The sequence below is a fragment of the Mustelus asterias genome, chromosome 8 (assembly GCF_964213995.1).
Source record: "Mustelus asterias chromosome 8, sMusAst1.hap1.1, whole genome shotgun sequence".
NCBI classification, from domain to species: Eukaryota; Metazoa; Chordata; class Chondrichthyes; order Carcharhiniformes; family Triakidae; genus Mustelus; species Mustelus asterias.
In genome coordinates this window covers 80717831-80734042 of record NC_135808.1, presented here as the reverse complement: position 1 = coordinate 80734042, position 16212 = coordinate 80717831, and the positions used below count along the sequence as shown (strand labels likewise).

The 16212-nt window shown below is 41.1% G+C and overlaps 1 protein-coding gene across 6 annotated transcripts in view; it reads right to left on the bottom strand.

Annotated features, from left to right (window-relative positions):
- Positions 1-14328, bottom strand: part of smg7 (SMG7 nonsense mediated mRNA decay factor) — a 129662-nt gene extending 115334 nt beyond the window's left edge. For 4 of the 6 annotated variants that reach the window (XM_078218329.1, XM_078218334.1, XM_078218330.1 and 1 more), the window contains exon 1: positions 13918-14328. In XM_078218329.1, coding sequence (XP_078074455.1) covers positions 13918-13946 — 29 coding nt within the window. In that variant the 5' untranslated portion in view covers positions 13947-14328. The remainder of the gene's footprint in view (positions 1-13917) is intronic. The other 2 variants (XM_078218331.1, XM_078218332.1) reach the window with 1 other exon arrangement.
- Positions 14329-16212: the final 1884 nt, after the last annotated feature.

Sequence of the window (16212 nt, the reverse complement as noted above, 5' to 3'; positions counted from 1 at the left end):
TGTGGGAGGAAACCGGAGCACCCGGAGAAAACCCACGCAGACACGGGGAGAATGTGCAAACTCCAGTCAGTGACCCAAGCCGGGAATCTAACTTGGGTCCCTGGCGCTGTGAGGCAGCAGTGCTAACCACCGTGCCACCCAAAAAAAACTCTAACTCTATGAATTCAAATTTTACCATTTGCCATGGCGGGATTTGAACCCAGGCCCCCAGAGCATTATCCTGGGTCTCTGGATTACTCGTTGTGCCACTGCCTCCCCACTTTTGTATACAATGTATTCTATCGTTAATACATTTAATATATTTTCAAATATGCATTTACACCTTCAGAATATTCCCATCACTAACAATGCTACAATAGTATACATTCTAAAAAAAAATAGGTGCAGACATGGAAAATCCCTCTCTGCCTCTGGTCAGTTGTTCTAATCTCAGATGACTCAATCGATTTATTCTCCACATGACTAGATATCAGCAGCCTATCAATACACAATAATGAGGACATTATACCAAGTTCTGTCCTCTTCGGACATACAAACATGTGCAGATCAGAAAGAAACAATTGATAACAAGCAGCAGCAGAGAACCTAGTTGATTTTACTGATAGAAAATTAACTAAAGCCAATCCCAATGTCACCACAGTTATTCTGGTCGAGATCAGAGCAGCTCATCACAAACCAGGAATTGAATCACGATACTTCTTAGTTTATAAACTTAGTTTAGTTCCACTTACACAAGGAACAAACTTGCATTCATGACATCAGGACACCCCAAAGCACTTTACATCTATGAAGCACATTCAAGTACAGTCACTATTTCAAAACACAAGGCAGTAAAATTACAGACAACAAGCTCCACAAGCAGGGCAATCTGTTTACAGCGTTAGTTGAGGGAGAGATAATGGTAGAATATCAGGAGAACTTTCTTGCCCTTTCTGAATGGTGCTAGGAGTTATTTTACATCCACCAGAAAAAGCAGACAGTTCCTCAGTTTGTCTGAAAAGCTGCGCATCTGACAGTACAGCACTCCCTCAGTACTGCACTGATGTATCAGCCTAGTGTTCAAGTCTCTGCAGTGGAATTAAAATCCACAACCTTCTGATTCAGAAGCAAGAGCATGACCATTGAGTAAAGATATCAATGCCTTTAGCAAGATGTTGTTGTATGATTAGCTAAGACATCAGGCAAACATCGAGTTCTTCAAAAGGTGCCAACGGGACCTTATATATGCATCTGAATATGCAGACAGGCCCTTAAAAAAGGGGATGCTAGAGTTCTAAATTACCCAAGGGGAAGTGAGACTTGACAGCATTTCAGGATCTTACATAGCTCATGAATCAGTTTAAAATGTCAATCACCAACACTGTTGAACAACTGATTAATTCTCTGGCAGTGCCAGGTTTGGAATAAGGTCTAACCTAAACAGTAGTGAGATTGCAATCTTCTGATCTAGATCTCCATGCACTGTATTGTAACACAATCAATATTGAGGGCACAGAACAAATTGATCAGTACAACCAAACAGGCATTAATCACTACATGAGGTGCTCATTCAGTAAAACTTTTTAGGAGGCATCTATTAATTTTTAAGAATTATTTTATAGGATGTGAACATTTCTTGCAAGACCAGCATTTGTTGCTGATCTCTAATTGTCCTTCAAAAAGTGGTAGCGAGCTGCAGTCCCTCAGGTGTAGGCACATGCACAGGGGTTTTTGACTCAGCATCAGTGAGATATAGTTCCAAGTCAGGATGGTGTGGGGCTTCGCGAGGGAACTTGCAGGCAGTGACGTCCCCATGCATCTATTGCCCTTGATCTTTTGGGTGGTCGAGGTGGCAATTTTGTCAAAGGAGGTTTGGCAAGTTGTTGCTATTGTGTATTAGTGGATGCAGTCTTATAGGGAAATGCTATGCAAAAGCCAACTCCAAATACAAGAACTATCCACTGATTTCCATGATATAATGCTCTTGCCTTCACAAAAGCAGTACTTCAGGAAATATCCTTGCGTCTCGAGTTACAGCCAAGAATCTCTTAGAGTCTAGGTATGACCGAAAGAATCCCACATTTTTTGACTGCTAGTTACCTGGAATAAAGGATCATTCTAGAAGTGTTTGTCAGGATAAGTTGCTTGGGAATCATTCTAGAAGTTTTTGTCAGGACAAGTTGCTTGGATAGATCTGTCCACAACAATGAGAGAGGAGTGTTCTTCCAGGTGTTGAACATCTTTTGCTGCTACAATAATTTGCCTGAAATTTAAACACTTGTACCCTTGCCCTTCAGAAACAGATCTGGCCTCTGGAACAAATTCCATTGTAACAGAATTTGGTGAAAATGCAATAGACTTTTCCAGAATTCCTACTGCAGTCATTGACTGTCCTTTCTTGAACATCATGCTTTGTGCCCCCTCATCAGTTTCAACAATGGAACCAGTTGGTACGTTGGTGAGGATGGGAGCAAAGAAAAATTGTCCTCAATACCCCAGTATATTTTTAAAAAGTTTTGCAAAGTTAATGCAACACTGAATGGAAATACAGGGGACATGGTACATTCAGATCAATCTCTAAAATAGCAAAATAAAGATGTTTAACTGGAACAAGTCCACAATTATAATTGAAGATCATAAGTAGATATAGTACTAGCTTGCACTGTCAAGTACTTACCAATTTTATAAATAATACATTACAAATAAAACATGGATAAGGAAAACTAATTAAGTCACTGCTGCTTAGGTCACCAAATATTCTCAGAAATTTGAGTGGAGAAACACAAGTTTTTATTTTTAGTAATGTGTACACCAACATACAATGCAAATACAACAGGTAAATTTTGGAGCAGAGATACTTTTAAAAAATCCAATTCATAAACCACAGGGTTTGACTCAAACTGCAGATTGCTCTACCTTCACCACTCCTGACTGCTGATTATTCCATTTATATCACAGGAATAGACTGAAAAAAGATTTTTTTTAAAAATCAGCACTTTCAAATGTCAAAATATTGAAAGACAAGATATCAATTTAAAAGTAGGAAAAGCATCCCAAGATGGTTCAGAGAAGCGCAAAGTTGACAGTTAACTGATGTCATTGCCGGCAAACTTCCATCTACATATGCTGAACGTGCAACAAATCCATTGGGCATAGGGTAGATTCATAACATCAATTCAAACAAGGAGATAACAAGGAGTTTGGTCAAACATGTTGGTTTAAGGAGATTCTTAGAGTGAGAGAGAGAGAGGGGTTTAGGCCAGGAACCCCAAAAGAGGCTTAATGGCAGACTGTACAGCCATTAATCATGGAAAAAGGAGCAAGAGACAACAGTTTCAGATAAGGAGGAGATTACAAGAATAAGGGAGGGCAAGATCACAGAAAACTATGCTGAGAAATTTAAAATCCAGACTTCACTGAGGTGCTCACTGGTGAAGATATGAACTCAGTAGCTCAGGATCAGAGATGACACCAATGATGCAAATAGTATGGTTCAGACAAACAGTGGAGAGGGTAGAATCAATGAGAAGGAAATGAAAAACATGCAGAGAATGGCTTCAGTCTTCCCAACCAGAGAAAAACTGATTCATATCCAGGATTGGATTTTAGACAAACAGGCTGACAGCAGAGAGACGAGGGAGGATGCTGGTGAGTTGGAGCTGGGAGTCATCAGCATGCATGTGGTACCTAATGTGAAAAATGGTGTCATCAAGGCTGCAGATGAGGAATGAAACTGAGCTAGGGATAAATGTATAACATTAGATTTGACTGGAGAGGGTTTATGCGGAGGCAATGGCCTAGTGGTATTATCACCAGACTATTAATCCAGAAACTCAGCTAATATTCATATCCTGCCATGGTAGGCGGTGGAATTTGAATTCAATAAAAAAAAAATCTGAATTAAGAATCTACTGATGACCATGAAACCACAGTCGATTGCCAGAAAAACCCATCTACTTCACTATTGTCCTTTCGGGAAGGAAATCTGCCGTCCTTACCTGGTCTACATGAGACTCCAGAGTCATAGCAATGTGGTTGACTCTGAACTGCCCTCCAAGGGCAACTAGGGATGGGCAATAAATCTGGCCAGCCAGCGATGCCCATGTCCCACAAAATAATTTTTAATAGGCAGCCTAATGGTGCATGAAATTATCCAACTGTTTATCTAATATCATAGAGTTCAATGTGTTTGAATAGGAGAAATAGGAGAAACATGAAAGAGCTGAAAGATTCTAGATTTAGGTATGGCCAAATAGGATACAACAGAAACTATCCACAGTAAACCAAGCAAATCTGTTAATGAGTATGTCAGAAGATCAGCGAGAGTTCAAAAAAAAGAATTTAGTGCAATACAGAACTAGTTCATTCCACTAAGGGACAAGAGCTCGAAGTGCCATAAAATACAGCCAAGGGCAACTAAAGAGGTAGCATGAAACGAAAACAGACCGAAATGCAAAATTAAAAAGCACAAACTCTGACAAACAGAAAAAAATACAAGGAACATTGAGGGATATAAACAGATATAAAACTGGGAATAAGAAGGATATCAAAATCAACAGACAGTCAAGAACAACGTGGCCTCCTGAAAACCGATAACGGCATCAGTGAAAATAAGGAAATGGCAGTCAAAATGACAGCAAGCCAAACATCCCAAGGAAACTAATACATAATTAGGGACTGAAACTCACCAAAATAAACACAAGCAACATAACAGCAATGAACAAAATAATTACATGAAAGAGTGACGGACCACCATGCTCAGATGGTTTCTAGCCCAGAGATTTGAAGGACATTAATACCCTAAATGTAACCTTCTGAAGTTCTTCCCATTTGGGAATCGCTCCTTTGCAAAATCACATGTCGCTTTGCTATTTAAGAAAAGCGGCAGAGGAAAATTCTAGACTAGTTAGCCTAACATGACAGGAAATTGCTGGAGCATATCATCACGTATAGGATGATTGAATTCAAAATTTTCAACTCCTCAGAGAGCACCAAAGTGGATAAAGTGACTATGTAATAGACATAGGAATGTCAACATACGTTGTATGGACTTCCAGAAGACATTTGGTAAAGTTTCTCATGAGACACTGTTAGCTAAAGATGAAGCACATGAAATTGGTCAGATGAAAATGAGTTGAGCAACAGGAAACAGGTAGCAAGGATAATAGGAAGACTCCAACTGGCAGGATGTTGTTACGAGTGGTGCCCTGCAAAGATCTGTGTTGGGGACTCAAGAACTTAGATGTTGGAATAGAAAGTTACATATCCAAATTTGCTGATGGCAGCAATGTATGCGGCGTAGATGAAAGTGAAAAATTACAAAGATTTTGATAGATCAAGTGAATAGGTAAACCATAGTGCAAATGCATTTCAATGTAGACAAACGTGAGGCCATTCAATTGTGGACTTAAAGAGCAAACAGTAAAAAATTAGATAGAGTGGCTACTTGGAGGTCCATGTATATAAATCATTAAAATGTCATGAACAGGCACAGAAAATCAAAAAGGTGAGTGGAATACTGACCTTTGTTTTTAGAAGATTAAAATATGAGAGATTAAATGATGCTTCAGTTATACAAAATTCTGAATGGATGATATCTGCACTGCTGAGAGCAGTACCGTGTACCATACCTTAGGAAGGATAAACTGGTCTTAGAGGGAATGCATCACAGATTTACTGGAATGAACATCAAGGGTTAAATTTATGAGGAAAAATTAAACCAACTGGGGTTGCCGTCACTCAGTGGGTAGTACTCTCATCTGAGTCACAGGTTTGTGGATTCAAGTCCCCTTTCAGGACTTGAGCACAAAACAAAAATCAAGGATGACACTCTACTGCAGTCCTGAGTAGCTGTTGCATTATTGGAGGCGCAGTCTTTAAAATCATTAAACTGAGACCCCACTTGCTCCCTCAGGTGGATATACCACTCGAGTTGTCCTGTGTTCGGTCAATATTTATCCCTCAAACAACATCATAAAACAAAAACTGGTCATTATCATACTACTGTTTTTGAGATCGCTTTTAAGCAAATCTACTGCTGCTTTTCCTACATTATAACAGAAATTACACTTCAAAATAGTATTTCACTGGGGTTGTAACGTACTTTTAGAACATCCTGTGATTGTGAAAGGTGCAACATAGATGCAAGTTGTTCTTTTCTCTACCTTTAAAGTGGTGATTTTAAGGTATTAAGAGGAACAGGTAGTTTCTTTCCACCTATCCTATTTCAACTGGTTGCCGAGTCTATGAATAGGGGAGTAGCTAAAATTCAGGGCCAGTCCTTTGAGAAGTGAAATTAGGCTACACAGCTGCATAGAAAGGGACCCAAAAGTTTGCAACTCTGTTTAGGCCTGTACACAGCATGCAAGTTGATCTCCCATTTTTCAATAAATACATGTTTAGGGCTGTACATACCTCATCAGTCAGTGCATGGGATCAAGCAGGTGATATGGGCCATGTTGCCAACAAGATACGCAGGAGTTTAAGACATGCCCACAAAGTAGACAGCATATGGTGACCACCAAACAGAAATGGGTCCTCGTATACCAACATCAGTGGGTTCACATTTTATACTCGGTTTCGAAGTCAACCCCTGGGTTCAATTCCAGCTCATGTTTCTATGTTCCTTCAATAGCTTCACAGTTAACGACACAGAAATGGGAACAGAGCCATGGGGTAAGGTTCTCTGGCTAAGATAGTAATTGCACAACTGGATCCAAACAAGGACAACATAGAATAGGGACAATCTCAGCGTGGATTCAAAATCAACTGAATGGCAGAAAACAACTGGTTGGTAATAAGCAGTTGTTTTCCAGACTGGAAGGAACTGTATGTGGTGCTCTGCATGATTCAATATTAGGACCCCTGTTCTTTTTGATATACACTAATTGCCTGGATTGAATACACATGCCATAATTTCAAAGTTTGGAGAGATAGCAAGACATTCAAAATTAAGCAAATAATAATAGCAGACTTCAGAATGACATTGGCACTGTTAAATAGATGAAGTATGAAGACCTTTTGGCAGAAACAATGAGGAGAAGAAAGATATCTGGATGTATGTCCACAAAAATGGTTGGACAAACTAAGAATAATAGAATTTGGAGATGCCATTTGGCCAATCAAGTCTGCATCTGAAAATACATTCTACCTAATCCCACTCCCATGCCTCATCCCTGTAACCTTGCACATTCTCCCTTTTCAGATATAATCTCTTTTGAATACCTCCATCAATCCTACCCCCAACACCTTAAAGTTTGTAACAGACTCCAACCACCCTCTGGGGGAAATTTTATTTTCTTGCATCACATTTACTCCTTTTGCCAATTATTCTTAATGTGCTCTCTGGTTCTTGATGCTCGAGTGGGAAGAGAACCATTATAAAAGCAACATTACTGCCATATTAAGAGACGGAGTACAGTAGCGAGGATGTTATAAACAGGTCAGGCTTCAACCTGTTGCTATAATTATTTGCTTAATTTGAATGTCATGCTATCTGTGAAACTAGAGTCCATCGATAGAAGACAGTCATTGGGGAATTTTATAAAAACTTCTTTACTAAGAGAGCAGTCAGAAATTCACAACCACAGGGAGTACAATAAAATTAGTTATTCGGCATTCCACCAACTGGAATTCTCTATTATCCGGAATTCTGGCAGATCTGCTTTTTGACTGGAGGTGTCAAACTCACCGGTAATAGTTATTGACTATTTCTCAGCCTCTCATTGTTCTGCAGCACCATCTCCCCTCAGTGTCACTCACTCGACTCTCCTGCATCTCTCATTAGATCTAAATACCAACATGATCATCCTAGAGCGATTTACACAGCAATGTGGAAAAACTGCCCAAGTAGACCTGCCTACAAAAAAATCAGAAATCTAATCAAAGTTCTGCTCCAAAGGGCTCTACTTTATCGGTGATGGAAAAAGTCTATAGCATCATTAGACAACGTCCATTTCCCACAGCCTGCACACCAACACGTGAACCACTTACGGCAGGCTTGCTCTGGACATGCAGGTCTACTTGGGCAGTTTTTCCACATTGCTGTGTAGATGCTTTTATCAAGGCTAACTAAGGGAGCCACAGTCTCCCACCTTATAATTACTGCCGACAGGTTGTGCCTTCATTACTTGTTTTAGTAGGAAATGACAGCAATACTGTATCAAGTGAATTGATAGATTATCTTTACTACAAAAACAAATTATTGTGGATGATGGAAATCTGAGAATATAAAAAAGATGTTGGAAATATTAAGCAGGTCTAACAGCTTATGTGGCTAGAGAATCACAGTTAAAATTTCAGATTGAACACCTGCATGTCAGTTGAATGCCAGAGGAAATAATAAAGTAGATGCCTTCCATATCATGGTAGGATTTCACCAAGTAAGGCCCCCAGGAGCAAAGGGAGTCAATGTGAATACAAGCCAGTTACTGCAGTCATAAGAGGAAGGTGGTTATCATCAGGCCATTCATTCCAGCTAGAGTTCCTCCAGAGCAGTGTGTTGACTCAAAGATCCTCAGTTGTTTTATCTGCCACTTATCACAATGTGGAGATGCCGGCGTTGGACTGGGGTAAACACAGTAAGAAGTTTAACAACACCAGGTTAAAGTCCAACTGTTGGACTTTAACCTGGTGTTGTTAAACTTCTTACTTATCACAAGGTCAGGAACAGCACTGCTCACCCACAATACTATTGTATTCATTCCATCCACAATAATAGGCAGCCCTGACCTTCAGTGGGATGAGGACCAAAGCAAGACAGACATAGACTGACAAGCAGATTAATTTACACCATTTAAGTGCCAGGGAACAGCCATTTTCAACAAATGAAGATCTAACCAATTATTTCAACTCCCAGTCACATGAACTTTAGCAGAGGACAAAGAGCACCAACATCAGGGAAACATCTCTTATTCCATTCCTAGTCATTGATATTGCTGACTTGGACCAGGCACAGCTTTTTCTTCTTTCTTCATTTCTGAATTATAACTGAGTCCAAATCCTGGAAATCTCCATCTAACACCATCATGGAAGCTCCATCACTACATGAGCCACAGTACTTCAAGGAGTAGGCCCAGTATCACCTTTAGAGGTGAAACAGGGATGAATATTAGTTGAAGCCTTGGAAGAAAATTGCTTTAAACAAATTGAAAAGCAGTCACATCTATCTTTGCTCACTTTGCAGAACAAAGTAACATTTGAAGTTGAAAAATTTCCCAAATCTAAAATTATCAACTTTCCAAATGGGTTCAGGGAAAGGAAAGGAAGAATTGGCCAGACCTACCAAAAAAAGGTTTTTTAATTTATTTAAAATGATCAAACTGGGTTAAGCACTACCCAGTGCTTAATCCTGTCAAACACCCATCTGAAATATAGTTTTTACATTATGCCACTCACCTTTTGATGGTTGTATGTAAACAATCACTGGACTACTGTCTTGAATAAATTCAATGCTAATTTTGATTACAGAGAGAGTGTATATAATGTATACTTCTGAACAAAGTACCCCAAGTCAGCGTATGTGTGTGGACACCACCGTAAAACCAATTCATAAACACTATTTGCAGAACCGTGCCGCAGAAATCAATCCTCAACTTTATTTGCACTTCCGGCAGAGGGGGGTGAAAGTAAAAGATTAATGACCTAAACTGAGCATTCAGAAATAAACAGTAACATTTCCACACTAAAACAAATCCAAACCATTGCAGTAATGCCATATCAAAAGTCTTTAAAAAATAGAAGATTGTTAAAGTTGAAACCCAATATTTCATATTGGTTTTAAAAAAATGCTGGTAATTTCCTATGGATTTTTTCTTGGGTCCCATCAAAAATTGGTTTGTTACAACCATCATAAATATAAGCATTATAGAGTATACTTATTTGTACACAAATCTGTTACCTACTGGTTGTCAGCAACGCAAGATTTGACAATCATACAAAATTGAGAAAGCACTGAAAAGTGGACATTCGACCTATCAAGCTAGACCTTTCCATAGCATTCAATGTCCCCGCCCCCCCTACAGATCTACGTGCCCCCGAAGGAAAACTCTAGAAAAATAAACCAATTTCAAAAATGCCAAGGATATTCCAATATTTTTTTCTTTGCTATTCAAAGGCACGGTGGCACAGTGGTTAGCACTGCTGCCCTCTTTTTAGGTCAAACCAAAACAAGTAAACAAACTCAGATTAAATCAGGACAAAGTAAAAGGGGCAGCTCCCCAAAAAGGAGGGGGAACAGCCCGAACAGAAATCAAAGTACAAAGGAAACTTAAAAAACATCAAATTAAAATGTGATTATTGGGGTCAATAATGCACCCCAACCCCTGCGGTGCCCAGCGGGCGCGGAAAGCGTCAACCTCGCCCGTGGACACCGCATGCTCCCTCTCCAGGGACACCTGGCCGCGAACGTAGCCGCGGTAGAGGGGAAGACAGTCAGGATGGACGGCCCCCTCGATCGCCCGCATCCTGGACCAGTAAATGGCGTGTTTCGCCAGGCCCAGGAGCAGGTTCATGAGGAGGTCGCCATCCCGACCCTCCCCTCTCCGCACCGGGTGTCCGTAGATCAGGAGCGTGGGACTGAAGTGCAGACAAAACATCAACAAAAGGTTCTTCAGGAAAACATAAAGGGAGTGCAGCCTAAGACACACAACAAAGAGATGGTCCACGGACTCCACAAGGCCGCAGAAAGGGCAGTCTTCGGAGCCCGTGAACCAGTGAACCCTACGGTTGTGCGGAACTGCTGCATGCAACACCCTCCACCCCAGGTCCCCGACGTAATTGGGGGAGATCCCTCCGTAGAGGGACCTCCAGTGGGGTTTTTTTTTTGGTTACAGGCATGGGGCCTGGGTGGGATTGTTATTGGTGCAAGCTTGATGGGCTGAATGGCCTCCTTCTGCAGTGTAGGAATTCTATGATTTGAGTGTCTGGTTTCCACAAAGGCTATTTCCTCCTCCTCCTCCATGGCAAAAATGCCATGTGCAATGAAATTATTGATCTATCCTTAGTCCTGTAAATTTCACATTATAACCCATGAGCCCATCTAGTTCATTTTACCTGGTACAGCATTAACTACTTGTTAGGATGGAAGTACACCCGCCCAGTACTCAAAAATATTCTGATCTTCAGCATTGTTCAAAGACAGCTCATTCAGTTCTTTGCAGTCAATCATTGTCAAATTAAATAACCTGCTCATATCTTTACCAATCATAACATTATTTTCAATACCTGAATTGCATTGCATCAATTCTTCTGCCATAAAAGTCAAGCAATTTCACTTAACCGCCCCTCACAGTTAGCTTAGAATTTTGTGAAGATCAGTAAATCAAAAGGAATTTTTAATCATCGCATCCAAGTTAAATGAATTTTGGAAGATAATTAATGGAGACAGTAACAAAAACTCCACTAAGATTCAACTGCATTAATTCCATACATCATAAAATAGTATGATACAAAAGAACAAGAAATATGCCTAGCTTATTTCTGGATTTTTTAAGACATTTTTCGCACCGAATGGGACTGGAAGGAGGGTTATGTATAATGCTGAGGTTTTAAAAATAGTGCCTATTCAAATGGGTTTTTAAAGTGTCAAATGCAAGGTGGTTAATATGCTAATTGTAAATTGCTTCTCCAAGAGGCTAAATAAGCAATTTTAGTTTGGCTGTGTTGTTGGAAAGACACTTCTCAACATTGTTGGAAAACTTTGGTCGCTCTTGATGAAAGATACAACCCTTTGCCACAATACAACATGTTTTTAAGTGCAGAACACATGCACCAAAGGTAGCGATGAGACTTGGAGTTATCATACAAGCAGGCAGAAAAATACTGAAAAAGACAGGGAACTTCATGGAGAGTGGCCTTGTCATGGCTACAGTACAGGATTGTGTTTGAGTTAGATGATCAACTGAAGTGGGGGGCAATGTCACATCCCCTTTATTTTGTCATAAAGCAAAGAAGTTGCATCAATTGAACTAATTGATTCTGATCCTACCCATTGTTCTTTACATTTCACCTCACTGTAGAATACAGTTTACAATTGACATCATATTTCACTTCATTTAGTGTTGACAATTCTGGAGAGATCGAGAAATATATGTGCAAGTGAGGTCCACGCAGCAAGGCAATGATTGTTGTTAATTATTGTCACACCCTCAAATTATGCTATATACAAATACAGTGCAACACCCTTTAACGTACCACCTTCAGACCACTGACACTACAGAGCCCAAGTATCTACCATGTCTGGTAGTATTTTTAAATATAAATACATATATTAGCAAGATATCTGAAAATTTACATGACTTCTGATAAACCTAACAATCCATTGAGATCTCAGCCTTTCATATCAAGCTCACAAACCATGAGACAAGAGTATCAACAGCTACTGGTTCACAGGAAGTCCACCATCTTTTTGCACACAGAAAAGCTTTACTTACTGCACCTTCCACAAAAAAGATGCCCTTAGTTTACACAAAACAATTATGTTTATGTCAATGAGCCAAAAAAGTATGAAAATTTGTCTTGGCACTGGAACACTTGGCATTGCTCTACCCAGTGTTTCACATAGTGGCCTTAGAAATTGCCTTCTCTGTTAGCATTACATTTTATGGTGCAACCACTGTACATGTACAAACAACATATTTTAGACATCTGAAGATTAAGTGTAAAATTCTATGAAATTCAATCCACAACAAGATGAATATTTTTGTTATAGTCTGTTAACTCATAACTGTGAGCATTACTCTAGTCCCAATAATCAAATGCTATTACCCAAATACCGAAACAGATAACATTTTACTAATAGTAAATTGTACTGCTGTTAAGCTTGGATAGCGTGTACACATACAGGTGTGACTGGATTGCATTGTATTACTGACTAAAACAGAGTCTTACAAGTGTAAAGAGCTAATTCTGAAGAAGGTGAGCTGCATACAAGAATTACTACTGAAACAGGTATATTGACAATTAAAAATCATAATTAAGGATTACATGTTTGAATGCATTTTCCAGTTCAATTCTCAGCAACCTTATCTGAAGCCTCCAATAACAATTATCGAATTCCCCATTTCTAGCAGCACAGAAACATGGGAAGTTAGATAATCAAACCCACATCATAGCAGCTCATGGAGCAGTAAACACCAAGAATCGTTGTGCCACCCCCACCAATTTGTCAAAGCATTAAATGAACTGATTTCCTGTTAAAAATCCGAATGAAACTGAAGCACGGATTTGTATTATTCTGACTTTAGATTAGAATAAAATAAAATCTACATTATTTCCTCTGCAAACGATATCAATCTGCAGTTGTCAAAATATAAGGATCAGATTGACCATTTCAAACGGCAAAAAAATGATAGTTTTAAGTCCACGTCGTCGACAATATTGAACCACTCTTCAAACAAGGAAACCGCTAATCAGAGATTAGTTTCCTGTAGTAATTGGAGGCATACAAGGAACACCACCAGAAGACATTTGCTATTGAAATCTGCGAGTTTATATGGAGAGAGAGATTGGGGCTCTGATGTGTACACACGTGTAGAAAGCTGGAGGTGGTGAGGATTATACCCCAGGACAACAGTCAAACCTCACCTCCAAACTACGGTCTGGGGGGAAAGAAGAGTTCATTATCTGGCAAGGCACTGCGCGCATGTCCTGGCCTGATGCCGGATATAGTGGCTCATTATTTGGGGGGGGGGGAGAAGAGAGAGGAGAGTGAGGAAGGAGACGGGGACACTAAGCAACCAAGCGGCTCCGAGACGCTACGTTCACGCACTGCGGAAACCGAGAGCCGGGCCCAGGGCCTGGTGCTTACCCCCGAAAGGAGATAAATAACAAACCCCGGGCGGCTCTCTCCCTCCTACCACCACGTCTTACCCCATACACACACACCTCCCACTGCTCCAGGCCGCCATTAAGAGCAGGCCCGGGGCTCCAGCCTCTCACCGTAAATACTGCGCGCAGAGCGGGTTCATTCTTCCTCGCTAAAGCCTAGCAGCAGCCGCCATGTAATCTCCCGAGTGCTGAACGATCCGGATGGCGTCGGCGAGGAGGAGGAAGAGGAGGTTAAACTCATAGCTCGGGCGCTTGGATAGAGGACGAAAAAAAAAACCTTCAAGGAAAGGGGAGGTGTGAGGTGAGCGGCCGGCTGAGGGAGCAGGCGGTGCGGCGGGGCCTGTGTTGTTTCTGTTGGGCCGTCGCTGCCTCCTCAGAGAGCGCGGCTGTCCCGCGCGCTGCTTCCCAGGCCACCGTCTGCCGCTCGCGCTCCGCTCACTGCTCGGCGGAGGATTCACCTGTGTCACCGCCAATACCGTCCCCCCCTCCTCCTCCTTCTTCTTCAACCAACTTCCCCCCCCCTCCCCTCATACACTTCCGGCTGGACGGCCGGTGCAACTCCTCTTACCCTCCGGCGGAAATACGCCATCAACCAAATATTCCCCCCCCCCCCCATCCCAATAATACAGAACGAACAAGCGAGGGAAGGGACGCGGGGCGCAGGAATTGATCGTTAACTGGGATTAAAAGCAGCAAAATGTGGCGTTACTCGTCAAAAGCGAACGCAAACCAAACACTGCACGGCCAGAAGATTCGAGTACATTTTTTAAAAGTGGCTCTTAGTTGATCTTAGCGTTGATCTTCCTCAATTTCTAGCCGTAATATGACAAATACTTTCAGGCTCACAGGGTAACATGCTCACTTCTGAGTTACAAAGGTCGTGGGTTCAAGTTTTACTCCAAAAACCGGAACACAAAGGTTGTCAAGTTTGGCTCCTTGGTTTTGGCGGAATCATTGACAGTACAGAAGGAGGCCATTCGGTCTGTATTGACCATGCTGACTCCTTTGCAAGAGTAATTCACCTCGTGCCCCAACCCCGGTCTTTTTCTCATAGCTCTGCATTTTTTTTTCAGATAATGATCCAGTTCCCTTTTTAGTGCCATAATTGAATTTTCCTCAGTTTCAGGCAATTTTAAATCCTAACCACTTGCTGCACAAAAAGGGATTTTCCTCATGTTGTCATTGATTTTTAAATCTCTGCCCTTTCGTTCTTCCACCAATGGGAGCGGTTTTTCCCTCATCTGCTCTGCTCTATGTATTTTTTCATAATTTTTAATACCTCCATCAAATTTCCCCTCAGCCTTTACATCTCTACGGAGAACAGTCCGAGCTTCTCCATTTTCTGCACAGAATTAAAATTACTCACCCCTGAAATCATTGTTGTGAATCCTTTCTACAGCCTCTCTAATGCATTCACATCAGTCCAAAAATGTGACCCCCAGAACTGGATGCAAGACTTTGGTTGAGTCTGAACCAGCATTTTATGTAAGTTTATTATGACTTGCTTTTGTAATTGCTTCTCAGCCTTTCAGTCGAAGCCTTTTGGCTAAGATCAAGCATCAGATCAGGCTCAAGATGAGGTGCAATGCCTTATCTTGTCAGCTTGGATCTTGTTTGTCACTCTTATGAGGACCGTGAATTGGATTTAATTGGATTTTAAATTGGATTTTTGGAGCAAAGAAACGGATTTGGGTTTGCCTGGTCCACTCTGAGCATTGGCATTGTAATTTTAAGGTTGGAATTTTAAAAAAATGCTTCTCAGCTTTTTAACTAAGATCACAGTGGCACAGTGGTTAGCACTGCTGCCTCACAGCGCCAGGGACCCAGGTTCAATTCCGGCCTCAGGTCACTGTCTGTGTGGAGTTTGCACGTTCTCCCCGTGTCTGCGTGGGTTTCCTCCGAGTGCTCCGGTTTTTTCCCACAGTTCAAAGATGTGCGGGTTAGGTTGATTGGCCATGCAAAATTAACCCAGGGGCATTAGCAGGGTAAATATGTGGGGTTACGGGAATAGGACCTGGGTGGGATTGTGGTCGGTGCAGACTCAATGGGCTGAATGGCCGGCCTCTTTCTGCACTGGGGATTCTATCAAACCCAAGATCAGGTGAATGGCTTTTTTTTGTCAGCTTGGATCTTGTATGTGTCTTGTGGGGAATTCGATTCAATTTCAATTTGAATTGGTTTTTGGAGCAAATAAAGGGATGGATTAAGGGTTTGCCCTGTCCACTCTTCTCATTGGCTTTGTAACTTAAAGAATGGAGTAAGATTTAAGTTAAGGGCAGGAGGCTTATAGGAGATGTGAAGAAAAGCTTTTTCACGCCGAGGGTGGTGGGAATGTGGAATTCACTGCCTGAAAGGGTGATAAACGTTTGAAAAGTATTTAGACGAGCACTTGAAATGCCATAGCAT